The following is a 23,306-nucleotide window of genomic DNA, read 5'->3' on the forward strand; positions in this document are numbered from 1 at the left end:
GGAAGTTGTGTCCGACCATTGCGTCTTGGCTCCACCAGGGGGCGATGCCTTGCCGTGGCTCCAGGTGCGCCCGCAATTGAAGGTCGGTCGAACAAGACACCGTCTCGGCTCGTCTTCGACGGTCTACAACAAAAGTGCGTCTTCCGTAGACAAGTTCATCTTTTGAAAACCTTCCGATGCACGTCAAGGCGTGTGAGAAACTTTGAGGTAAGTCACTTGTTTTTTTTTTAGTTAAGACTGCGGAGCGATTCGATGTCGCTTCCTTCCTCCGACTGTCGCTCGTGTGCTACTTAGCATGAAGCTAACAGCGTCGCCGCCGGCGGAAAAACAAAACAAAACGCCTTTGACCATTTTCGCCTATCCTTTGTCAACTCTGTGCTGCGCTCGCTCTTCGAACGCCAGCAAGCGCAAACTGCGCCAGGCCTCCCAAACTGTCCGTTGGCGTTCGCACACACAGCATCCATCCGTCGCCGAAGCGCATTTCCGAGATCAATTCGGACGTCACGCTTTATGGAGGGAGACATTAACACGGGAACCAAATGTCTGCCTGCGTCAGAGAAGTTCTTTTCCTTGCCCGCTCCATCAAGAAAATAAGCGCGGATCTCTGTCGCAGCTCGACCGACCGACTGACTGGAAAGTTAAGTGTGAATGAAACGGAGTTTGCCCACCCCTCTTAGGTTCTCCCGAGACCCGTTTGTGAGCCGCGGCTGCCATGAGCGCCAGGCGCTCTGAGGCGTGACTGCCAGACAATGGCCGCGGAGTTGTTTCCCGGCAAGAAGCTTCTTCCGTCCGCCTCGGAGCAACAGCAGCAGGAGGAGGAGGAGGAGGAGCAGCAGCGGCGGCGGCGGCGGCAGGAGCTGGAGTGCCATCACACGCACGACCATCAGAACCTGAGCAGCAGCAGCAGCAACAACAACGGCGGCTCCGGGCAGGCCGGCTGCGCCTGGCAGGGCCTTTACCCCACCATTCGCGAGAGGTGAGTGAGTGGGGCGAGCGGCCCCGAGCCAAATTATGCAACTCAAAACAGACAGATGGATCCTCGGGTTAGGGTCAGTCGGGCCCGACCGATTCATCGTCTGGATTGACGGTCAGGCTTGATTTAACAGAAGCCTTCTTCCATCTCAAAAGGATTCTCAATACTTGATATAGCCGAGACTGGGGACAAAATCATTTCTCAAGTCATGAAAAGAGATACAAGAAAGAGCAGATGTCAATTTGTTGTTGTTTTTTTTTCCCCGCAGGAACTCAGTCATGTTTAACAATGACATGATGGCAGACGTCTACTTTGTGGTGGGACCGCCGGGCGGCACGCAGCGGGTTCCGGGCCACAAGGTACCGCGGCTCACACAACAACAAAAATGTCCTCATCATTTGCCAGCGCGCCGATGAACGTTGCCCTTTTAAATTGGTTTCAAAAAGCCCAGAGGGGCTGGCTGGCTGGCAAAGGTTGAGCTCCGTTAGAAACACCCTCCATCCCTTCTGTGCCTCCAGTACGTCCTGGCGGTGGGCAGCTCGGTGTTCCACGCCATGTTCTACGGCGAGCTGGCCGAGGACCGCGACGAGATCCGCATCCCCGACGTGGAGCCGCCGTCCTTCCTGGCCATGCTCAAGTGAGTGCGGCCATTGCACGTTTGCTCCAGCTCGGGCTTCTCCGCGTCGGCTCGCCGTTTCCACAGGCGTCAAAGTCGGTTGGTTTGTTCGTTCGGGCGCGGAACGGATCGTTCCAGGGCGGCCGGAGAATCCGCCGGCGACTCCTTCGTCTTCTATGTTCCCCGCGACGTGTCGGCCGTCTTTCCCGCGAAGAAAACGGGCTAACGGGCGCTGCTGCGCTGCTGCGCTGCTGCGCTGCTGCAGGTACATCTACTGCGACGAGATCGAGCTGTGCGCCGACACGGTTCTGGCCACGCTGTACGCCGCCAAGAAGTACATCGTGCCGCACCTGGCGCGCGCCTGCGTCAACTTCCTGGAGACCAGCCTGAGCGCCAAGAACGCCTGCGTGCTGCTGTCTCAGAGCTGCCTCTTCGAGGAGCCCGAGCTGACTCAGCGCTGCTGGGAGGTGATCGACGCCCAGGCCGAGCTGGCGCTGCGCTCCGACGGCTTCTGCGACATCGACGCGCACACGCTGGAGAGCATCCTGCGCCGCGAGACGCTCAACGCCAAGGAGACGGTGCTGTTCGAGGCGGCGCTCAGCTGGGCCCGGGCCGAGTGCCGGCGCCGGGACCTGGGCCCCACCCTGGAGAACAAGAGACTGGTGCTGGGCAAGGTGAGCAATCGGGCAAGACCCACGTGGAAGCGGCGGCCGGGTCGAGCGGCGCACCAGTCAAGCGTCCCTGGCTGGCTGGCCGGCTGGATGGCCGACTGGCTGGCTGGCTGGCTGACTGGCTGGCTGGCCAACTGGCTGGCTGGCTGGCTGGCTGGCTGGCTGGCTGGCTGGCTGGCTGGCTGGCTGGCTGGCTGGCTGACCGGCTGGCTGGCTGGCTGGCTGGCTGGCTGACCGGCTCTCACTCTGTCTCTCGGACTGGCTCTCACTCTGTCTCTCTGTGTCTCGCTGGCTCCGGCTCAGGCCATCTACCTGATCCGCATCCCCGCCATGGCTCTGGAGGACTTTGCCAACGGGGCGGCGCAGTCGGGCGTGCTGACGCTGAACGAGACCAACGACATCTTCCTGTGGTACACGGCGGCCAACAAGCCGGAGCTGCTGTTCTGCAGCAAGCCCCGGCGGGGCCTGGCGCCGCAGCGCTGCCACCGCTTCCAGTCGTGCGCCTACCGCAGCAACCAGTGGCGCTACCGCGGCCGCTGCGACAGCATCCAGTTCGCCGTGGACAAGCGCGTCTTTGTGGCCGGCTTCGGCCTCTACGGCTCCAGCTGCGGCTCGGCCGAGTACGGCGCCAAGATGGAGCTGAAGCGGCAGGGCGCCGCCGTGGCCCAGCGCGCCGTCAAGTACTTCTCGGACGGCTCCAGCTCCACCTTCGCCGTCTGGTTCGAGCACCCGGTGCAGATCGAGCCCGACGCCTTCTACACGGCCAGCGTGGTGCTGGACGGCAACGAGCTCAGCTACTTTGGCCAGGAGGGCATGACGGAGGTGCAGTGCGGCAAGGTCACCTTCCAGTTCCAGTGTTCCTCGGACAGCACCAACGGCACCGGCGTGCAGGGCGGACAGATCCCCGAGCTCATCTTCTACGCCTGACCGAGGGGCCGGCTCGCTCGTTCGCTCTCTCTCTCTTGCCTTAAAAATGAGCTGACGCAAAACCTTTTGATCGGGTGAGGTTTTTGGCTGTACTTGTGAGTCCGAGAAGCAAACCAAGTGACGCGGGCGGCGTTTGCTCCTCACCTGCCTCAGCTCACGAAAACGTGTTTACCGCCGCATTCTCGTCAATCAATCCTCCATTCTCCTGATTTAATAGCCATTTCTGCTATCTAGACTGATGCTTGGTTTGAATCATTTTACTCAGTTTTAGATGATTGTATGATTTCTGCAATGTCTCCTTATTTTCATCCTAATTATGTTACTCTGAATTGTTTTGTACATGAAATGTGATATATAAACAAACTTGCCTATATATATATATATATCTATATATAAATTGTCAAACTATTTCCTTTCATGAAATGACTTTCTTTAGAAAAATCACAATACACCTTGCAAATCACCCAAAAATCCACCTAAACAAGAAATCTAGCGACTGACTGCTCAACTTGGTAGACGTGTCCAAAAAACATTTGAGTGCTCGCTTTCATAATGGACATTCATTCTGCTGGTTGCCCATTGATTGATTCGTTTGTCCGTCCGTCCATCTGTCCGTCCGTCCCTCCCGCTCGACCGCGCATGCGTAGACGTGCTGAGACGCTATCGGATTCGTTGACGTAATAAACATGTAGTTTCCAACAGCTAAACTCCTACGCTACGCGTGTAGTGCATGAGAATTTATAACAAATACAATTGCAAATGAAAAAAATGATGCTCAAATCAAACCGGAACGTCTCGCTGTGCGCATGCGCTCTCAAACCAGGAAGTAGTGTGTGGCGTCATTGAAATAGTGTTGCTATTGTTGATGTTGTGTCTTTTTCCTGGAAATAGTTGCTAAAAGAAGAGAAGGCTTTTCACAAGGCTCCGCTTTTCCACCAAGTGAAGGCTCAAAGCTTGACTCCCTTTTTTTGTTGTGTTTGAAGCGAACAACGTTTCAATCCCACGGAGCCTGGCTGCTTGTCTGCCTGCCTGCCTGCCTGCCTGCCTGCCTGCGTGGCTGCGTGGCCGCCTGCCCGCGTGGCTGCCTGCCTACCTGCCCGCCTGCCTACCTGCCCGCCTGCCTACCTGCCCGCCTGCCTACCTGCCCGCCTGCCTACCTGCCCGCCTGCCTACCTGCCCGCCTGCCTGGTAAACACGAACAAAAAGAAGGAGAAACGCGTGCTCGACACTGGACGCATGTGTTTAGTTCACTAACCGATGAAGTCATGATGAAACGTTCCTTCCAGTGTACCGACAATGTCCGGCTTCGAGCTGCTTCCGATGGACGGCGGGGATGCCATCCAGCTTCCCCCTGGGGAGACTGTCCTGGGCCGAGGCCCTTTCCTCCGAGTGAGTCTCCCAATGATTTCAGTTTGATAGATGTGCTGAGGTCACGTTATTGCCAAAGCTCTTTCAAAATGAGTCAGACACCGTGGAAACACATCGTTGTTATTATTATTACGAACGAACGCCTTAGGTGAGCGATAAGAGAGTGTCCAGACAACACGGCCTGCTGGACAACCGAGATGGACGACTGCGCCTCAAGCCGGTGAGTCAAACAAACAGGACGACTGTTCCCAAAGCCACCGACCGGGAAGGCAATAAGAAGAAGACGGCCCGAGATAAAAATGAGGACTCGTGCGTGTCGCGCGCTCGCTCGCTGTCGCATTCAGACGCACTCCAACCCGTGCTTCCTGCAAGCGTCGCCGGACGAGCGGCCTCGCCCGCTGCCGAGAGACGCCTGGTGCCCCCTGCGCCCCGGCCACATCTTCTCACTGTTGCCGGGACAGCTCATGTTTCGAGTGGCGGACGGCCCCCTCGGGTGGGTGCGCGCTGGCCAGGCGGACGTTAAGCTGCCCGTGTCGAGGATGTCAAGCTGATCTCTGCTCTTTTCATCCAACGCAGACCCAGTGCCACGTGGAAACACGGCGGCGAGATGCCACCGGTCTTGCCTGGGCCTCGCGAGAAACGCCGCTTACCTTTGTGGATGACGTCCCCCGCACGCCAAGGTAATGCCTTCTGACAATTCCATGCGAAGCCATTTTAGCTTGGGGCTTGCAAAAGACGACCAAATCATCTCCAATTTGCAGCCACCGAAGAAAGTCCACACGGCGAGGAGACGGCAAAAGTCAAGAGGAGACGGAAAGAAGGAGCACGTGCAAATGAGCGGACCACCACAACGGAGAGAGCGGACGTCGCGTGCCGACAAGCGATTTGTTCGGCCGAGGTGCGAGCAAAATGTCATCCCGGGCGGGGGGCCGTTTGTCGTATTCCGTCCAGTGGCAGCGGGCACGTGCGCGGCATTTGTTGCACGCGCGCGGCATTTGTTGCACGCGCGCGGCATTTGTTGCACGCGCGCGGCATTTGTTGCACGCGCCGCAGTCGACCGTCCGGCAAATTTCCCATTCGCTAACTTTGTCTCTTTCGAGTCTCCGTAGCAAAAAAATGAAAAAATGCACGTTGCGATAATACATCATTTTGGCAGGCACCTTATTGAAATGAGTTGTAGATTTTGAAAATGAATCATGGTTCAAAAAAAAAAATCACAAGCTTGTGAGGCTTTTGCAGATTACTAGGGAGAGCACGCGAGCACATTTTGACTGATGCGGAAGAGTGTATCACCCAGCCTTTGCTACACGGTGCGCTCTCAGGACGTCTCGTCGTCCGAGTGTGACGTCACGACCGCCGAAACGTGCGGCTCAAAAGGCAAGAAAAAAGACCAGGGCGCTTCCCAAGCGCGAGCTGCGTGTCCATATGGAAAAGACTGCTACAGGTTTGTTTGACCACAGCTTTCCTGACCGAGCACTTTTGCGTTCAACAAAGTGGCGCCAAGCAGGCGTCTGTGTTCCGCTCACTGTCTGACCGGCCGTCCGTCTTACTTGGCGTCCCCTCAGGAAGAACCCTCTCCACTTGCGGGAGCGCAGCCATCCCGGAGACTCAGACTACGAGGAGCCGGAGGAGAACGAGCGACCCGAGTGTCCCTACGGCACCCAATGCTACAGGTTCAGTTCACACGCGAGAAGGATGACAAATGATTGGTCCGTCCTTTGACGTCCTGCTTTTGTTGGCTTGACGCAGGGAGAATCTTCTTCACCGTAAACAATACAAGCACACCAAGAGAGCAGGTATGGGCGCGCACGCACGCACGCACGCGTCATTACGGCCGCAAACCACCTTGTGCTTCCTGTCAGGTCGCAGCCGGCGGGGGACGGCGGCAACGGCGGCCCACGTGGATTCCGATCGGGACTCCCACGACAGTTTGGTCGGCAACAGCGAGGACGGCCATTCCGACTCGGACTACGTCCCTCCGCCTGACTCCGACTGAACCGCTTTGCCGGCCGGCCGGCCGGGTCCCTTCACTCTGTGCTCCACGTTGGCCGTGGACTCCGTTAAATAAGAAGCCTCGCCCCGCCCACAAAGAAGGGATGTTTACCATTGTCGGCAATTTGGCGGATTCTACAACCAAGTGTCGAACCGAGCCGAGCAGCTGCTGACAAAACGTCAACAAACACATCAAGAGACTTGAGCCAGAAGTGAGAAAAGGATCGAGTCGTGAAGGACGAGTTTCTTCCACTTTGGTGTTTATTCTGCAGATGACAAAAACAGGACAGCAAACGTCGACACAAAAACAAGACAAGAGGCTGGCGCCAGCTTCCAGACAGAGCGGGCGGGCGGGGTGTCCCTCCGACCCAAACGGGTGTCCCTCGCTGCTGTGGAAGATGACGACGGCTGACTTCACTCAATGTCGTCCTCGCTCAGACTCTGTGCGCTCACGATACGCTAACACACATCATCAAAAGCAAGAGCAATAAAAGAATGAATGGGAACGCAAACATCATCCCTTTTCAAAGCCTTTGTCAAGGTGCCATGCCCACCTGGCTGATGCTGGGCAGTTTGGTGAGAAGCATCTGGAAGACGGGCGGCGGCAGCGTTTGCTGGAGGACTTGCAGGAGCTGTTGAGGCTGTCCGCAGACGGCGATGGCGTTGGTCAGGTGCTCCACACCTTTCTCGTAGTCGCCTGCAAAAGGGACGGACGGGCTAAGCCGGCGGCCAAACCTTTGCTTCATTGTCCTCGTTACCTTGGGCCAGAAGCTCCTCCCCCAGCTGGATCTCCTCCAGGAAAAACTTCTGGACGGCCTCAGCGTCTTGAAGATCCGGAAGCTGCTCACGGGTCAAACAAAGCACACGCGCACGCGTCATCCACCTTTGACATTTCTTCCCAAAAGGAAAGCACACGTCACCTTGGCCATGCCAGCTCGCTCTTTCGCCACCTTCTGTTTCCTCCTCCCTGAAACAACAACATAACATATGTTAGCATCTTGATGCCAAGCGGATGGATGGATGGATGGATGGATGGATGGATGGATGGATGGATGGATGTGTATTTTTCATTCAGCAAGTCCAAGAAAGCGCTCTATGGAAGATCCAAAGCAAGCTGGTCAAACCATAAGTAAAGATGGCTAGCTTTTAGAGATCCCGTGCATCAAGGCGCAGGAGCGGGTCTACAGCTCTGCAACGTAACGCTCACGTTGGATTGATCGAGAGAACTGTTGACAGCGGGACGGACCCGAACATGCTATGTGGCCCACTTACGTTCCCGGAGCCTGTTCTTGAAGTTGGGGTCGCTGCGTCTCTTGCGATCGAAATAAATACAATAACCGACGAAGAGGGCTCCGCACACTCCCGCCGCGGCGATGGCGCTCGTCTTTCCCACCATCATAGCTCCAAAGGGCGACTGCGTCCAGCGGCAGCGGCAGCGTCGGCTATCTTTCACCTTTTCTCGCCCGTTTCCGACACGGAACAGCGGCGGTACTCGATAGCAGGTAGGTAGGCAGGCAGGAAGGCAGGAAGGCAGGAAAGACCCGTGAAGGACCCCAACCTCTAACCTTCACAGACTTTTAGTCGTCCGCCGATCGCCAGGCAGAAAATAAACGCAGCCTTACAAAACAGTGCGTGCTGATTCTCGATGACGTCAGGCACGTCAAGAAAGGACGTGTCGCGTTCGCCATTTTTGGCCCTTGCGCACCAAAACTGTCCGGAGTGCGACCTCGCCCCGCCTCGCCCCGCCCCTGTTCTACACTTGGGCTGAGCACGCATCCATTGCTCTTGAGCGTATTACCCACAATTCATCGCGTTTTTGACCAGAATAGCGGCAAACCGGAGGCAATCCCCGCTTAGCTCCTTTGCTGTCACATTTCGTGTACATTAGCGAGCGTCCTGAAGATTTGGGCCACCCCACACACTCAACGGAACGTGGATTTCGGAGGCACAAGGTTAGGTAGAAGTGCGAGCATTTGGACAGGGGAGTCATAGCCGCCAAAGACTTGAAGCCCGAGTACAGTATTTACTTTGAAATCCTTTTTAGCACCAAAAAGGCTAAAAAACAAACGAACCAGTGTCGCCATGTTTAATGACGTAGTACCAACACTGTCGCTTAGTCAATGACGTAACAGTCCCTTATATTTTGAACTGTATTGTAATAACTTTATCCGAGATGAAAATGGACAACTTGTAAGGTTTGTACGTCGTGCAACGGTTTAATCTTTAAAAAAAAAAAAAAGACGAACTCGTCCCAATTCTGTATTTTGCGCGCGCACTTCTACGAGGTGTACACTTCGTCGAGGACCGGAGGGGTTTTGGTATCGGGGCCCTCGTATTTGACGCGCTACGCATGCTGGGAAAGTGCGAGGTAGGACCCGGCCCACAGTCGGTCCGCCCGCCCGCCGGCTTTCGTCGTCGTCGTCGTCATAGGCGACCTCGTCGGCCCTCCTCCCCCACCCTCAGCGAAGGCCGGCTCGGAGTCGTACGGGCTCGACTTGGGCCACCAGCAGTGAGTTGCAACTCCTCCGGCCCTGTGCAGGAGTTCCTCCCCCGCGTCATGGAAGCTCTCGTCGAGCGCGTCAAGGTGCGTCAAAAGACTTTCTTGTCCTTTCCGACACAAGAGGGAGGAGGAGAAGACGACGACACCTGCTGTCAACGCGAGCCCAACTTGTGGCTCGGCCCGGCCGACTCGGATTAGCTGCGCAATGCTAGCCAAGCCGCCCGATGCTAGCCAAGCCGCCCGATGCTAGCCAAGCCGCCCGATGCTAGCCAAGCCGCCCGCTGCCGTTTGACGACGACATTGACACCGTCACGTTTGTTTCGCTCTTGGGCTCACTTGCAGCGGCGCGAGTAAGCACTTTGCGACTTGAGGTCGCGGAGAGGGAGGAAACGCGGAAATGACAAGCTCGACTGTGTGTCTGTCGTGAGCTACGCGCTAATGTTCGCCGCCCGCCGAGCCGAGCTTTCCGGCCCATTCGAACCGACTTGTTTGCTGCCCGAGACGTAACCGAAGCGAAGCGTAGCGAAGTGACGGTTTGAGCACGAGCGGAGGAATGCCGCTTTGCTTCCGGTTCTGGCAACACACTGAAGACCTGGTCCAGAGCACCTGAGGCTTCTGAATGCTTGCTTCATAGGTGACTGATATTAAAGCGGAACCTGCATGTATTTCTTTGTTTGTTTTACTTTCGGTTTAAAGAGAGTGTAGCGCTTGCGGCTTGGATTCCGCTTCCAAAGTTCTCCTGTGGAGTTTGCATGTGTTTCCTAACCCTTCTCCCCGTCCGTGTCTGCTGGCGACGGGTTCTTTATATCAGGTTCTTGACATGCAGTAACGGAATAAATTATCGCTTAGTGGCCAAGAGTCCGAAATGGAATCATCAAGAACGTGTCGATTCCATCGTTGATTTGCGACAATCGTTCCGGTCGGGTCGCTCGCGGTGTCCCGGCACGACACGGCCCGAACCGTCTTTGCGGATCGATAGACGTTCACAACCCTGAACCCGTCTTTGCGGCTCAATAGTCATAGTTCATTTTGATCGACTCGCCAATGGAATCGGGTACCTGATGGCTGCCACGGCGACACTGACACCTTTCTCATCTGCGCGCCAGGTGTAGCGGGACGGACGAGTCGCCATGGAGCCTGACGTCATCCGGCTGTACTCGTCGTCCCCGCCCCCCATGGAGGACGCGGAGGAGGAGGACGAGGACGAGTTTGGCGACTTTTCATCTGTGTCGGCTGGCGAGTTGGACGCGCCCGGCCTCGCCTCCTTTGCCGCCCCGCCGCCGGAGCTCTTCAACGGCCCGCCGGCCGTGCCGGGAGCACGCCCCGATGTCAAGGCCAACGGCGTGGCTCCCGGAAGACGTCCGGCGCCCGTCCGAAACCGCGATCGGTCGGACTTGAAGAGGCCCGACTCTCATGTGGCGGGCGGCGACGGCGGCGAGATCATCACAAACGGATTTGCGTCCTCGGACGTGGAGTCGGGTCCGCAAACATTTGTCAGCTCCCACGACAATGCCGAAGGGGACGCTGGCGCTTCAGAGGCGGAGTTTGCTGATTTTGCCGCTTTCTCGCACACGGGACAACACCGGGGATGTGCTGCGGCACACAGAACTGCCGCTCAGCCAGACGGCAAACAAAGTGACGCCGGTGGCGTCCGCTGCCAAGGTAGCAATGGCATTCGTCTCGATGTTGACCACGTTGGCGTTGAATGGATCACCGTCGACGACACGAGCGTCGACGACAATAGCGTCGACGACAATAGCGTCGACGACACGAGCGTCGACGACACGAGCGTAGACAACACGAGCGTAGACAACACGAGCGTCGGCGACACAGGTCCTGACGGTGTCCGTGTCAACGGCGGCGTCGAGGGCGCCCGCGTCTCTGCGGACGGCGGCTCGTCGGACGGGCGGACCTCAGACACGGAGACGTCGTTAGGCCGGCCGTTGTCCACGGACGGCCTGGAGGAGTACGGCGACCTGAGCGCGACAGGCTCGCCGCCCCTCATGCGGGAAGAGAACGCCACCCTTGCCGACCGCAGCCAACTAGACGAGGACGACGAGGAATTTGGGGACTTTGGAGACGCGGCCCCGTTCGGCGAGCAGACCTTTGCCCACTCGGACTGCCGAGAAGCGTGCTCGCCGCGAGCCTGCGATGACTTTGGCGACTTCAACGCCCCCAAAGCTGACGCCCATGAAGAGGGAGGAGCCTCCTTTGGCCATTTTGCAGCCGCCGATGCCAGATGGAGCGCCTTCGGAGAGGAGACGGAGGGCGCGCTGGCCTCCGCCGAAGCGTCGTGGGCGCCGTTTGGCTCGGACAACGTCCCCTCAGAGGCCCAGAGCGCCGGCGTGGAGCGGGACGGCAGTCGACGCTCAGTGAGTAGCACCCGACTCGAGCCTTTGGGCCAAAGAGTCGTTTTCCAAAGTCAGATGGGTGGGATGCTTGCAATTTTGGTGGAGGACCATTTTCAACAATCACCTGGGTGGGATGACGCTTAGTTGCGGACGAATGCTCGAGCACAAAGTCTTTTCTCCTCCCGCGAGACGCCGCTGGCTGATTTTGCTTGGTGTCGCGTCTGCAGGAGGCGCCGCGGACTCGAGTGGAGAAGTTGTTGGAGGCGAGCTTCCCCCGTGCCGCCGATGCCGCCTCCCCCGAGGAACGGGTGGCCTCGCTCAAGACGCTTCTGGAGGCCGCCGGCAGGTGTGCTTCCCACACGCTGACCTGTCTCGCGTACGCACGCACGCATTCACGCGTCAACTCGTCGCTTGTGGTTTGTGTAGCGCGCTGGGTGGCGGCGTATGGCCGCGGCTGCGAGATGTCCACCAGGCGGTGGGCCTCAGGCATCAGTGGGGGGGCTCCTACTGCAACAAAACGCTCCTCGCCTGCCTCGGCATCGACACGCGCAACATTGTGAGTTCTGCGCATCATTCCCTTCAAAGCAGAATTGAGTGAGCACAGAGTGCTCACTCCTTGATTTTCATTGCACGGGAATCTTTCAGCTGTTCACGGGACAGAAGAAGCAGCCGCTCATCGTGCCCGTCTACGCCGCCAGCCTGGTGAGAGACGCACAAAAATAGTACCGCTGGCCTGGTCCTGAGGAAGCGCTCGCTCAGCCCGTCCCAGTGTTAAAAAGAAAAAAAAACCTCCTTGTGTATTTTGACATCCACAGGGCATGTTGGAGCCCACCAAAGAGCCAGCCAAGCCCGTCTCGGCAGCAGAGATGATCGCTTCCATTGCGCAAGCGCCACCGGCGGCTCAGGGCCCCTCGGATGCCGTCCAGGTGAGGAGAGGCGGGGCTCGGGACGGGGCCGGGCTCGGCCGCTCTGACGTCTGTGGCTCCTCTGTGCAGGAGGCGCTCCCGCCCGTCCAGTTCGACTGGAGCAGCAGTGGCCTTACCAATCCTTTGGACGGTAGGGGGACACTCACTGGGCAAACAAACATCCCACCCACAAAAGCCGCTTTCCTCTCTTTGGTCCGGGCCTCCGAAAGCAAACCTAATCAAATTCACTTACTCTGAGAGGAGCGGCTGGCCAAATCCTTGGCGTTTGGGTGCATCCGACCCGGTGGTTGACTTTGCTTTGCGTCTTTGCCGTATTTCGATGACGCTCTTTTCTTTGCGTGCTTTTCCTCCCTCCCTTCCTTCCTTCCTTCCTCCCTCCCTCCCTCCCTCCCTCCCCATCCTGAAGGACAGTCTTTTTATTCTTTCTTTTTTCCCGCCCGCTTCTCCACGCGGTCGTAGCGGCTTGACTGATAGCGAGTCGGGTCGCTCCGAACGGCTCACTGGCCCTAATGAGGCCCGTCTGGTTTTCTCTTCTTCGCCCTCCTGCTCCGCCGCTTTTCGTGGTCGCGCACGCTCGCCGGCCCGCAGCCAGCGGCGGCTCCTTCCTGCTAAACCTGGACTTCTTCGGTTCTGTCGACGACTCCGGCTCGTCCTGCTCGGCCGCCATCCCAGGTCAGGCGCCGTCTCTTGCTTTCCTCCGTGTCTCGCTCCCCCACCCCCCCGTGTTGCGTCCGTTGCCGCCGCTGCATTCCGCCCCGGCAACTTTTGCCGTCTGTCTCTCCCGCAGGTGTGGACCCCGAGCTGGTGGAGCTGACCACGGCCAAGATGGACTCGGGCGGCGCCGGCAGCCGCGTGGCGGACGCCTTTGCCCGCCTCATGTCCACCGTGGACAAGACCAGCACCTCCACCAGGTAGGCCTTCCGCAGAGCGCTGAGATTCATGGAAAATATTTTTGGCAATATTTTGTAAAAATCCCATTTTTGTGAAAGCCATTGCAATGAGAGCGTGAATTTTTGAAGGAGGACGCGGAAGGACGAGAAGCTGAGCTCGGAGGCGGCCGAGGTGATCTGCGGCCTTCCCGACCTGTCCTTCATGACGGCCAAGGTTCTGATGTTCCCCGCCACGCTGGTGCCGCTCTCCGCTTCGGCCACGGCCGACTGAAGCGCGCTTTGTGCGCACACGCCGCCGGGCCCGGCCGGCAGGTCCCTGCTGGCGTCGGCCCTTGTCCCCCCCCTTTTCTTTTTGTATTGAAGGCATTTATCACGGCGGAGGAGTTGTGGGACTGCTGGTGTGTGTGTGTATATAATCAGGGAAGGAAAACTGGCGTTGATTATGGAAATCCGACCGAGCGACCAATCAATGTGTTATCAATCCACGCATCTATTTATGGACTTTGTCACTTTGAAAGGGCCAGTTGGCGTGTGTTGCACGCCAACCGGTTCCCAACACTGACGCTGTGGCAATGAAGGGACCAATGAGTGCGCACGCACGTCAAGATAAATTGCCCATGTAAAATGCAGGAATAGTTCTTATGGAAGAAAATAGCACCCAAGTGTGTGTGTGTGTGTGTGTGCGCGCGCGCGCGCACTTGACTTTCAGTCGACACAAATTAAAGTAATTTAAGAGAAAAAAATGGAACTTGTGGTCTCCCACATTGCAATATATACACTGTACCACGGAATTTTGTGGAAAAGTTCGATGAGAAAGTTGGACGTCCTCTCTCTCCTCCTCCTCTTGGAGGCTGCTCCGCGTTTTGCCTGCAGCCATTCTGAAATCTTCATCTTTGCTTTTCTGGCATGTTCGCGGCCGGCGGCAACGCTGCCTGACGTCCGCGCCTGACTATGACGTAATCATGTCGGGCGCGCGAGTTTGACGGTGGGGGCGCGCGCCCCACCAGCGTAACGTGATGGCGGCCGGCTGCTTTCTGACGCCATAACGGCGACGTCGACATTTTGCGTGCGTTCACAACGGCGGCTCGCGAGGCTTCTGTCGGCGTCCGTGGCTGCTTGTCCAACCGCGAGCGAGCCAGCCAGTCATCCCAGCCATCCATCCATCCCAGCCATCCATCCATCCATCCATCCCAGCTCACAATGACTGCGGCCGCCAGGCGCCAGTCGTGCTTCCTGTGCGACCTGCCCCGTATGCCGTGGGCCGTCATCTGGGACTTCAGCGAGGCCGTGTGCCGAGGCTGCGTCAACTACGAGGGAGCCGACCGCGTCGAGTCGGTTATCGACGCCGCCCGCTTGCTCAAGCGGGCCCACGGCCTCCACGAGGGACGAGGAGGAAAACCGCCGCCGCTCACCGCCAAGGAGCTCCGGCAACCGGGCGGGGGGGAGCTAGCCGACGGGCCGCCACCCCGTCGCCTCGGCCCGGAGTACCAGACGTCGAGTGCGACGACGGCCGCGGCTAGGCTCGCCAACGGATGCCCCAAAGCCGACGAGCCGCCCGAGCTGAAGCGCCAGAGCCCCACCAATCCGCGCCGCGTCAACGTCGGCCACCAGCGTCTGCAGGACAACTTGGCAGCGGACAAAGGCAGAAGCGCGCGCCGCGAGCTGCTGGCCGTGCACGCGATCGAGGCCAGGCTCGCTAAGGAGCACGTGGCCGTCGCCGCCTCCAAGACAGGTGTGGTGACGTCATGACAACCGAAGCACCGCTGCCGTCACGTCACTCACGTCTGAAGCATTTTCTTCTAGGCTCGCTTTTTTTAGGCCAGTAACTGCTCCTCCTCCGTTGACGGAAACGGAAAGCACTCGCTCTCTTTGGCCGACTGCCAGTCTGCTCAAATGTCCTCTGCCTCTGCAGGCCGGCTGCGTATCTTAGTTGTGCTTGATGGGAAGGAAGGAAGGAAGGAAGGAAGGAAGGAAGGAAGGAAGGAAGGAAGGAAGGAAGGAAGGAAGGAAGGAAGGAAGGAAGGAAGGAAGGAAGGAAGGAAGGAAGGAAGGAAGGAAGGAAGGAAGGAAGGAAGGAAGGGCTTCAAAAATGTCTCCATTTCCCGATTGGCCGCGTCGGGATGAAAGAGCTGAAAATATTGCGTCTTCAGCTTTTTCTCCTCTTGTCTTTCAGAGCGGGCCAAGCGGGGCACCAAGAGGAAGGCGTCGCCCGAGCCAGACGGACAAGGCTCGGCCCCCGAGTCCAACGTGGTCGAGGGTCCGCCGTGGTTGCCGTGGCCCGGCGAGGCGGTTAAGACGGCCGCCGCGCCGCCCGGCTTCTCGTCTGCACTCTCCCCCCCTGAGGCGGCCGCGCCACCGCTCGCTCAGTCACCCGTCGCAGCGCTCATCAACGCGGGCGTGCCCGAAGGCGCCGCCCCGCTCGAGCGGGCGCCGGCGGGCGGCGTCCCGCTCGGCTGCACGCTGTGTCGCGAGCGGCTGGAGGACACGCACTTTGTTCAGTGCCCGTCTGTGGCGTCGCACAAGTTTTGCTTCCCGTGTTCTCGCGCCAGCATCAAGACGCAGGGCGCCGGCGGGGAGGTGTACTGCCCCAGCGGGGGGCGCTGCCCTCTGGCCGGCTCCGACCTTCCCTGGGCCTTCATGCGGGGCGAGATCGCCACCATCCTGGCCGGAGACGTGGAGGTGAAGAAGGAGCGGGACTCTTAAAAGCCTTCTTCTCGTTACCCTGCCGACTTGATTTTGTGTGTGTGTGTTTTTTCCCACGTTCTCTTTGTACCTTTTCCAACAGCATCGATCGCACGCACGCAGCGGGCGCTCAGCCAATAAAAAGGACCCTACCACTCCGATGGTGTTGTTAGATCTATTCCCAGTTCTTTATCTTGAATGCTCCCTATGCAAACAGTAAGAGGCAGCCCTCACAGTTGAACTATTCGTGTATGCCAGAAAGATGGATGGATGGATACACAGCTGTGGAGCCTTCTCTGCGAGATTGCGCAACAAGTGCCACCACCAAGGTTCCTGCTCTGCGACTGCTGCTCTGCCTAGCCTGGGTGATGGATGGATGGATGGATGAATGGATGCATGGATGGATGGATGCATGGATGGATGCATGGATGGATGGATCGATCGATCCAGCGATCTAACGGCATAGCTCAAGCTACCCAGCTAGTCCCATGTGTCCGCCAAAGAGGCCGATTCGAACAATGTAGTCAGGTCGCGAGCGTGTTGTTTTGGGCGCGTGCCTTATCCAACCGTTCTGTCACTTTGTGTGTGTTTGAGGCCTTCCTTGTGAGATCAGGCAGGGCGCGGGCACCGACCTGTTTGCAGTGGTTGTGGCGGCGCCGGAGCCGGAGCCGCTTCCAGCGCCCTCCGGTGGAGAAAAAGAAGCATGTCGGCACGGTGTGAGGCGTACACTTTGCGCACAGCGTCGTACTATTGAGATGAGGAAAGTCACTGGGACGAGTAGTCCGAACTACTACTACATTCATATCTTAACTCAAACCTTCAAACGATAGAAAAGTAAACGTCGCAAAAACGGGTCGACTTCCTTGCGATGGCCATGGGTTGCCCCTTCCAAGATGGCCGCCAGGTGGCACGAGGGGTTGCTAGCGCGCGAGCACTGTCCGCGCCGCCCGCCGGAGGTCACCCCGACCCGGAAGCAGTGTGACGCACGCCGCGCGCTGGCTGGGAAGGTCGCGATGATCGGTGGCGGAGCGTGCGGGAGACTCCTGCGGGTCTCAGCCTCGCGCCGGCCCCGCTGCTGGGTGCTCGAGTGCCGCCGGAGGTCGTCGTACCCCGGGGGCGGCGGACCCGCCAACGTGTTCGACCGAAGCATGAAGAAAAGGCAGAAGGAGTGGGCGAACGCAGTCCACGACTCCCATAAGTACGACTACCTCAGAGAAGAGGTGAGCGAGTTGACAAGTTGCTCGCTCGCTCGCTCGCTCGGGTGTTTCAGAGACAAGTGCTTAGCCAACTTGCCAAAAGAGCTGAAATGACCTGGAAAGCATGCTTCCTGAGTTAGTGACGTACCAGCTCCACAAGTTGCTTGTCTGTAATCTAGTCCCTAAACGTTACCTGAGAACAAAATACTTCCTCTTTGACGTTTTCGTAAAGCCGCTGTTAAATCGCCCCAAGATGGTTTTGCTTTCACCTCGTTGCGCTTCTTGATCGTTGACTGATGCTTGACGTCGGATTGCTGTTGTTTGTGTGCGTGCAGGTCGGCGCTCGAGTGGCGGATCGCGTGTATGACGTGGCCAGGTGGTGGCCTTCCCGCCGCCAGAGCGCACGCTTGCTTCTTCATCTATTGTTTTGACTCTTTGTGCTATTTGCTTGTATGTGTTGTGCGATGTGTCTCGTCGCCGTCATTTCCATCTCTGTGTGTGAAGAAATTGACAATAAAGCCGACTTTGACGCTTTTTTTTCCTCGCAGGACCTTCCCGCTGGCCTTGGAGATGGGCGCCGGACGAGGCTACGTTGCGCAACATTTAAGCAAGGTAGGCCGCGTTGACATTTAAATATCGATTCCCCCCGAAATGAAAAGAAGTTGCGGACGACGGTGAGCGCGTCCCGCTTTTGACGGCCGCCTGTGCTTCAGGAGACGGTGGAGCGTTTGCTTTTGACGGACATCTCTCAGAGCGCCCTGGTACGTGGCCCACTTGTTGTCTTGTTGGCCCGTCGCGTCACCTCCCGTGTGTCTCCAGAGGCAGAACGCGGGCGGCCAGATGCGCTGTCACGCGCTGGCGGCCGACGAGGAGTTCCTTCCTTTCCGGGAGAATTCCTTCCACCTGGTGCTCAGCAGCATGAGGTGACGAGCCGCCGAGGACGACTGACGGGCCCTGACGCTCGCTCGCTGACTTTGGCTTTGTGTCCCCCATGGCAGCCTGCACTGGGTCAACGACCTGCCCGCCGCACTTGGCCAGGTCAGTCTTCCTTCCTTCCTTTCTTGCTTGCTTGCTTGCTTCCTTCCTTCCAATTTTGCGCGCTCTGGCCCGGTCCGCTTCAGATCCACGGCGTCCTGAAGCCCGACGGCGCGTTTATCGGCGCCATGGCCGGCGGCCAGACCTTGTACCAGCTGCGCTGCTCGCTGCAGCTGGCCGAGACGGAGCGGGAGGGAGGATTGTCGCCGCGCGTCTCGCCCTACGCCGCCGTCGCCGACCTGGGCAACCTACTGGGACGGGCCGGCTTCAACCTGCTCACCGTGGTGACCTTTCGCTGGTGATCGGACAGGCTCGCTCGGGTCAAGGTGCAAATACCCAAGCTTTGTGCTTTTTAGGACACCGACGAGGTGCAAGTGAATTATCCCAGCGTGGTGGAGCTGATGATGGACTTGCAAGGTAAGGCACGACACCTTGGCCAGCCTCCGCGTCACCTGCTTGACACGCACCCGACGTGTCCTTGAGGTATGGGCGAGAGCAACTGCGCTTGGAACCGCCGCTCCATGTTGCGTCGAGACACCATTTTGGCGGCGGCGGCTGTTTACCAAGGTCCGTGGCCAGCGGATGGAAGGGATCGCCCTGCGTGCCTGCGTGGCTGCGTGGCTGCGCCCGCTGGCTGTCCGTGTCCAACCTTGTTTGCGCATGCCTGCGTGTGTGGCAGAAATGTACGGAGAGGAGGACGGCTCGGTCCCGGCCACCTTTGACGTCCTCTACATGATTGGCTGGAAGCCTCACCGCTCTCAGGTGAGTGAGTGAGTGAGTGGTGGCACCTTTTCCTCAGCATGGACCGGCCACCACGTTGTCTCTTTCTGTTTGGCTGGCTTTTTGCCTTCAGGCCAAAGGAGCTAAGCGAGGCTCGGCGACCGCCTCCTTTGGAGATTTGTCCAAGATCGCGCGGGACGACGCCGGCGAGTCGGGCGGGCCCACGTGAAATGTGGCGCATTCGTGTCCAATGGCAGAAGCCCGCTGCAGCCGTCAAGATGTCTCCAAAGTGGCTACCGGAGGCACCTTTTTTTGGGGGGTTTTGCTTCATCGCATTTCTTCGCTCAAAACCCGACAAACTATTTCAACTGTGTTTTTCCTCCACAAATGAACTGTTCAATAAATGTTGGTCCGATCGAAGGTTTCTGGTTTTTGCTACCCGAAATCAGAACGTAGCTCGGTTTAAGTTGAATGCGAGAACGGCTTTCGCAGTTTTCCTGTTCTGTGAAGTCAATTGTCGCGTGTTTTTGTTTGCCGTTGAAAAAAAAAATGGAGTTGAATATGACGTGTAGCGGCACGTGACTCCGTTGCCATGACAGCCGTGGGCTGTTGACGAGCGAGCGAGCGAGCGAGCGAGCGAGCGCCTTGTTGGCTCGCGCCCGCCCCGGTACCTCAAGACTCGCGCCCGACCCGGCGCCTCGCTTCTGGACATTCCGCCATGGTGAGGAGCCGGAGGCCACTCTTTTGTTCTCCCAACTTACGAAGCGACCGTGCGCAGAAGCTAGCTGTTGGCTCATGCGTGTGCGTGCGCGTGCGTGCGTGCGTTCAGCCGCCCAAAAGTGAAAAGGTGTCGAGGAAGAAGAAGAAGGCGACCAAGGGGGAAAAGTCGGTAGAAGAAGCCGTGGACGTCCTTTCCATGGAAGACATGTCCAAGGAGCAGGTAACTCGCAGCTAGGCTAATGCTACTTAGGTTCACGTGGTCAAAGTCGAATTCAATGCCAGACAATCGAACTGGCCCATTGTTTATTTTCAGTGTTTCACTTTATTTCCGGTTCGAGAAAAGAGACGGAGGCTTATCACACATTCTCCAAGGCAAACGTTGTCACGTTCTATCGTCCAACTTTCCACTTGCATGCCGAACACCCGGCTAAAAACGGGCGCCTTTGCTGTGCGCGTGCGCGTGCGCAGCTGGAGGAGCACGTCATTCGCCTGCGCGAGGAGCTGGAGCGCGAGCGCGAGGAGAGGACATTCTTCCAGCTGGAGCGCGACAAGATCGAAAGCTCTTGGGAGGTGAGCAAGCGCCTCCTGGAGGAGACGCGGGCGCAACTGGGTACCCGAAGCCGGGAGAAGGACGACGCCGACCGACGGCACCGTATCGAGCTCAACGTGAGGCCGGCCTCTTGACCCTCCGTCTCGTGACCCTCGTGCTTGACCCCCGTGCTCGCCCCCCTTTGCTCTTTTTCTATCCCTGCCCTGCGCCTCCCTTCTTTCGCAGGTGTACAAGCAGAAGCTGAAGCACGTCCTGTCTGAGCAGCGGGCGGCGGCAGCTGACGAGAAGATGCGCGGCGGCGCGGCCGCGTGGCTCGCTCGCGGGCGCCACGCCGAAGCCGAGCTGCGTCTGCGCAGGCACGCGCACGACGCGCAGGCGGAGGCTCGCCGCGACAAGCTCGCCGGACACAAATGCGTCCGAGAGCTCAAACTGGTATGTTCTGAAAGTTTCGAAGGTGCTCCGAGACACCTGAGACTCTTTGCACTGTCCTCCACAGAAGCATCAAGTGGAGCTGATGGAGCTCAGCAACAACTACGAAAAAAGGATCGCAGGTGAATTTTGTTACTCCAAAAGCCATGGTCATTATTTGAGAAAAACCAGCCAGAACCGACCTCTCAGAGGCAGGAAATCGCTACTAAGCTAGCACTTGCTAACGGTCAAAGGTTTTTCCCATCATAAATAAATAGTGGTGTCTGCTTACGCTGGTAGTTTTGTCATTGTTCGAATCGAAAAAAATGACAAATCGAGGGCTCACTTCAGTCCTGGAGTGGAAAGAGCCAAGCTATTGTTTGCTATTCATTTTGCTTCTTAGAGGTGGAGGCCAAGTACGCCGAGAAGATGGAGCAGATGCGGCAGGCCGAGAGTCACAAGACGCAGGCGGCGCTGGAGGACAAGATGAGCCGGCGGCTCCGCTCGCTGGCGGACCGCCGGCGCCAAAAGTCGGTAGCGGCTCGGGAATTCTTCGGCGCCGCGCAGAGCAAATTGGTGCACGACGGCAAAACGCTCCGAGCCGAGGCCTCGGCGGCCGCGACGTGTCGAGCCCGCGCCGAAGGTCGCCTGGACGAGGCGGAGAAGCGCAACGCGCATCTGGCCGCTTCCCTGCGGGAGGCCGAGGGGAACCTCCCGGGCCTGCGCCACCGGCTGGAGGGCCACCGACGAGCTCGCTCCCAGCAGGCGGTACGTCACCCGTCCTAACCCCATCCCACTCTGTGTTGACGAGGTGCTTCTCGCGGACGTTGTACTCCAGGCCGGCGACGCCCGCGTCAAGCAACTGGAGGAGCGGCTGGAGGAGCTGGTCCTGGAGCGAGACCTGCTCGTCACGGCTTTTGAGCAGGTGAGAGTGTGGCGCCGCTGTGGCATCGGTGTTGCGTGCAGACGCCCCCCGCCCACCCGCCCGCTCCGCCCTGGACAGGTGGAGGAGGAGCGCGACGCGCTGCTGATGAAGCAGACGCAGGTCCTGCTGGAGGTCCAGCAAAGGAGCGGCCTGAAGGAAATGCTGCTGGACCGCAAGATGGCGCTGCTGAGTCGCTCGGTGGAGAAGACGGAGGCGCAGCTGCTGGCCGCGCTCGCCGCCGATGGCACGGCGCCCGCCGACAAACTTGGGGTACGGCCGCGACTGGCTGGGCCTCGCTCGTGGTCGCGTGACATCCGGACTCTCCTTCCTGCTTGCAGGGAACGCTGCAGTCCAAAGGGGCCACCGTCAGGACGCTGCAGGAAGACCTCGATCGCCAATGTCACGTAAGTGTGTGTGTGTGTGTGTGTAGGGAAGCAATTGAAGAAAGTGTTTTGAGCCCCTTGTCTCTTCAGGAGTACACCACCTTGGCGGGGACGTGCCGCCGCGGCCTGGACGCGCTGGGCGTCCCGTCCTACCAGTTCCCGCTAGCAGACGTGCCGCTCGTCCTCGGACAGCACGCGCACTAGTTGCACCTTCCTGGGTCGGGCGCAGCCGCTCTTTCTTTTTTTTCCACTTTTTGATTTGGGAGGAAAGTCCAAAGTCAGCTGGACAAGTGCAAAAGGCAAATGCCACCAATTGTTAGATACGCCTCCCCAAAAACAAATTCAATTGTTTTTATGATAGTCATTTTCCTTTTCATTTTTTGTCTCATTTTGAACCAAAATCGCAGAATTTTTATCGTTCTTTTCAAACCAAAGACGATTCGTTCGGAGAAGCCAGCCAACGGAAATGGCGGCGTACCTAATGGAGTGTCCGAGTGACGTCACAGATCCACCAACCAATCAGAAAGTGGGGGTGAGGGCGGGTGTGGCACTTTCACTTAAGATTTTTCCCTAATGAAGTGGCCTGTGATTAGGTACACCTGAAAATGGTGGTGTACCTAATAGAGTGTCCAAGTGACGTCAAACATCAAACAGCCAATCAGAAAGTGGGGGTGAGGGCGGGTGTGGCACTTTTCACTTTCATTTAGGCTTTGACCATGAATTTTCCCTAATAAAGTGGCCTGCTAGTAGGAACACCTGAAAATGGCGGTGTACCTAATGGAGTGTCCAAGTGATGTCAGAGATCAAACAGCCAATCAGGAGGTGGTGTTGAGGGCGGGTGTAAGCTTTTTCCCTAATTGAAGTGGCCTGTGATTAGGAACACCTGAAAATGGTGGCACCTAATGGAGTGTACAAGTGACATCACAGATCAAGCAGCCAATCAGGAGGTGGTGTTGAGGGCGGGTGTAAGCTTTTTCCCTAGTTGAAGTGGCCTGTGATTAGGAACACCTGAAAATGGTGGCACCTAATGGGGTGTACAAGTGACATCACAGATCAAGCAGCCAATCAGGAGGTGGTGTTGAGGGCGGGTGTAAGCTTTTTCCCTAGTTGAAGTGGCCTGTGATTAGGAACACCTGAAAATGGTGGCACCTAATGGGGTGTACAAGTGACATCACAGATCAAGCAGCCAATCACAAAGTGGGGGTGAGGGCAGGTGTGGCACTTTTCACTTTCTGTGAAGCTTTGACCATGATTTTTGATGATTTGATTTATATATATATATATATATTTTTTTTTTAAAAGGATCTGTGTGTGTGTGTGTGTGTGTGGGGGGGGGGCAATTCTTTGTACCTGTCCAGGACCAGGAAAGGTGCAAATAACATCTCTCCAGAGCCTTCTCACCCAGGTTGCAGTGTGTTTGAACGTTCCAAAAGCAGCAGACTCAGAGACAGGCTGTTGCTCTGATGAACTCAC

At 57.8% G+C, this 23,306-nt stretch overlaps 7 protein-coding genes across 15 annotated transcripts; 6 read left to right on the plus strand and 1 right to left on the minus strand.

Annotated features, from left to right (window-relative positions):
* Positions 1–3,596, plus strand: LOC147057543 (BTB/POZ domain-containing protein 3-like). The gene is made up of 6 exons (XM_085911521.1): positions 1–207; positions 678–976; positions 1,242–1,332; positions 1,492–1,610; positions 1,855–2,263; positions 2,564–3,596. The coding sequence occupies exons 2-6, from the start codon at positions 750–752 to the stop codon at positions 3,185–3,187; spliced, it is 1,470 nt and encodes a 489-aa protein (XP_085767647.1). The 5' UTR covers positions 1–207; positions 678–749; the 3' UTR covers positions 3,188–3,596.
* A 287-nt stretch (positions 3,597–3,883) lies between these two features.
* On the plus strand, positions 3,884–6,705 carry aplf (aprataxin and PNKP like factor). Its single transcript, XM_085911523.1, has 10 exons — positions 3,884–4,375; positions 4,474–4,576; positions 4,704–4,775; positions 4,900–5,048; positions 5,132–5,235; positions 5,317–5,453; positions 5,878–5,999; positions 6,121–6,228; positions 6,305–6,351; positions 6,418–6,705. Exons 2-10 carry the CDS (start codon positions 4,484–4,486, stop codon positions 6,549–6,551), a joined length of 966 nt encoding a protein of 321 aa, XP_085767649.1. The 5' UTR covers positions 3,884–4,375; positions 4,474–4,483; the 3' UTR covers positions 6,552–6,705.
* Positions 6,706–6,717: 12 nt separating this feature from the next.
* On the plus strand, positions 6,718–14,028 carry aftpha (aftiphilin a). Of its 7 annotated transcripts, XM_085911518.1 has the most exons (10): positions 8,759–9,131; positions 10,154–11,419; positions 11,626–11,744; positions 11,825–11,954; positions 12,044–12,100; positions 12,214–12,324; positions 12,394–12,454; positions 12,913–12,996; positions 13,112–13,235; positions 13,344–14,024. In XM_085911518.1, the coding sequence occupies exons 2-10, from the start codon at positions 10,178–10,180 to the stop codon at positions 13,483–13,485; spliced, it is 2,070 nt and encodes a 689-aa protein (XP_085767644.1). In that variant the 5' UTR covers positions 8,759–9,131; positions 10,154–10,177; the 3' UTR covers positions 13,486–14,024. The 7 variants fall into 7 exon arrangements, with proteins under 7 accessions (XP_085767641.1, XP_085767642.1, XP_085767640.1 ...); XM_085911515.1 differs by lacking the exon at positions 8,759–9,131 and adding an exon at positions 6,718–8,742 and having other exon boundaries at positions 12,214–12,454; positions 13,344–14,028; XM_085911516.1 differs by lacking the exon at positions 8,759–9,131 and adding an exon at positions 6,718–8,561 and having other exon boundaries at positions 12,214–12,454; positions 13,344–14,028.
* On the minus strand, positions 6,791–8,236 carry tomm20b (translocase of outer mitochondrial membrane 20b). The gene is made up of 5 exons (XM_085911524.1): positions 7,820–8,236; positions 7,468–7,514; positions 7,306–7,387; positions 7,102–7,244; positions 6,791–7,006 (listed from the first exon to the last, which is right to left on the minus strand). The coding sequence occupies exons 1-5, from the start codon at positions 7,944–7,946 to the stop codon at positions 6,962–6,964; spliced, it is 444 nt and encodes a 147-aa protein (XP_085767650.1). The 5' UTR covers positions 7,947–8,236; the 3' UTR covers positions 6,791–6,961.
* A 126-nt stretch (positions 14,029–14,154) lies between the features above and the next one.
* Positions 14,155–16,076, plus strand: LOC147057547 (interferon regulatory factor 2-binding protein 2-B-like). Its single transcript, XM_085911522.1, has 2 exons — positions 14,155–14,946; positions 15,388–16,076. Exons 1-2 carry the CDS (start codon positions 14,415–14,417, stop codon positions 15,915–15,917), a joined length of 1,062 nt encoding a protein of 353 aa, XP_085767648.1. The 5' UTR covers positions 14,155–14,414; the 3' UTR covers positions 15,918–16,076.
* A 633-nt stretch (positions 16,077–16,709) lies between these two features.
* Positions 16,710–19,263, plus strand: ndufaf5 (NADH:ubiquinone oxidoreductase complex assembly factor 5). Of its 2 annotated transcripts, XM_085912203.1 has the most exons (11): positions 16,710–17,116; positions 17,428–17,468; positions 17,641–17,704; positions 17,806–17,853; positions 17,912–18,015; positions 18,091–18,130; positions 18,214–18,411; positions 18,484–18,544; positions 18,611–18,694; positions 18,807–18,889; positions 18,981–19,263. In XM_085912203.1, the coding sequence occupies exons 1-11, from the start codon at positions 16,790–16,792 to the stop codon at positions 19,074–19,076; spliced, it is 1,146 nt and encodes a 381-aa protein (XP_085768329.1). In that variant the 5' UTR covers positions 16,710–16,789; the 3' UTR covers positions 19,077–19,263. The 2 variants fall into 2 exon arrangements, with proteins under 2 accessions (XP_085768329.1, XP_085768330.1); XM_085912204.1 differs by lacking the exons at positions 16,710–17,116; positions 17,428–17,468 and adding an exon at positions 17,173–17,417.
* Positions 19,264–19,450: 187 nt separating this feature from the next.
* On the plus strand, positions 19,451–23,154 carry LOC147057549 (dynein regulatory complex subunit 4-like). 2 transcript variants are annotated; one of them, XM_085911918.1, is made up of 10 exons: positions 19,451–19,568; positions 19,677–19,787; positions 20,036–20,233; positions 20,343–20,549; positions 20,614–20,668; positions 20,929–21,293; positions 21,364–21,450; positions 21,529–21,720; positions 21,789–21,854; positions 21,924–23,154. In XM_085911918.1, the coding sequence occupies exons 1-10, from the start codon at positions 19,566–19,568 to the stop codon at positions 22,035–22,037; spliced, it is 1,398 nt and encodes a 465-aa protein (XP_085768044.1). In that variant the 5' UTR covers positions 19,451–19,565; the 3' UTR covers positions 22,038–23,154. The 2 variants fall into 2 exon arrangements, with proteins under 2 accessions (XP_085768044.1, XP_085768042.1); XM_085911916.1 differs by having other exon boundaries at positions 19,520–19,787.
* Positions 23,155–23,306: the final 152 nt, after the last annotated feature.

The sequence above is a fragment of the Syngnathus leptorhynchus genome, chromosome 5 (assembly GCF_054491065.1).
Source record: "Syngnathus leptorhynchus isolate UIUO chromosome 5, UIUO_Slep, whole genome shotgun sequence".
Lineage (NCBI taxonomy): Eukaryota > Metazoa > Chordata > Actinopteri > Syngnathiformes > Syngnathidae > Syngnathus > Syngnathus leptorhynchus.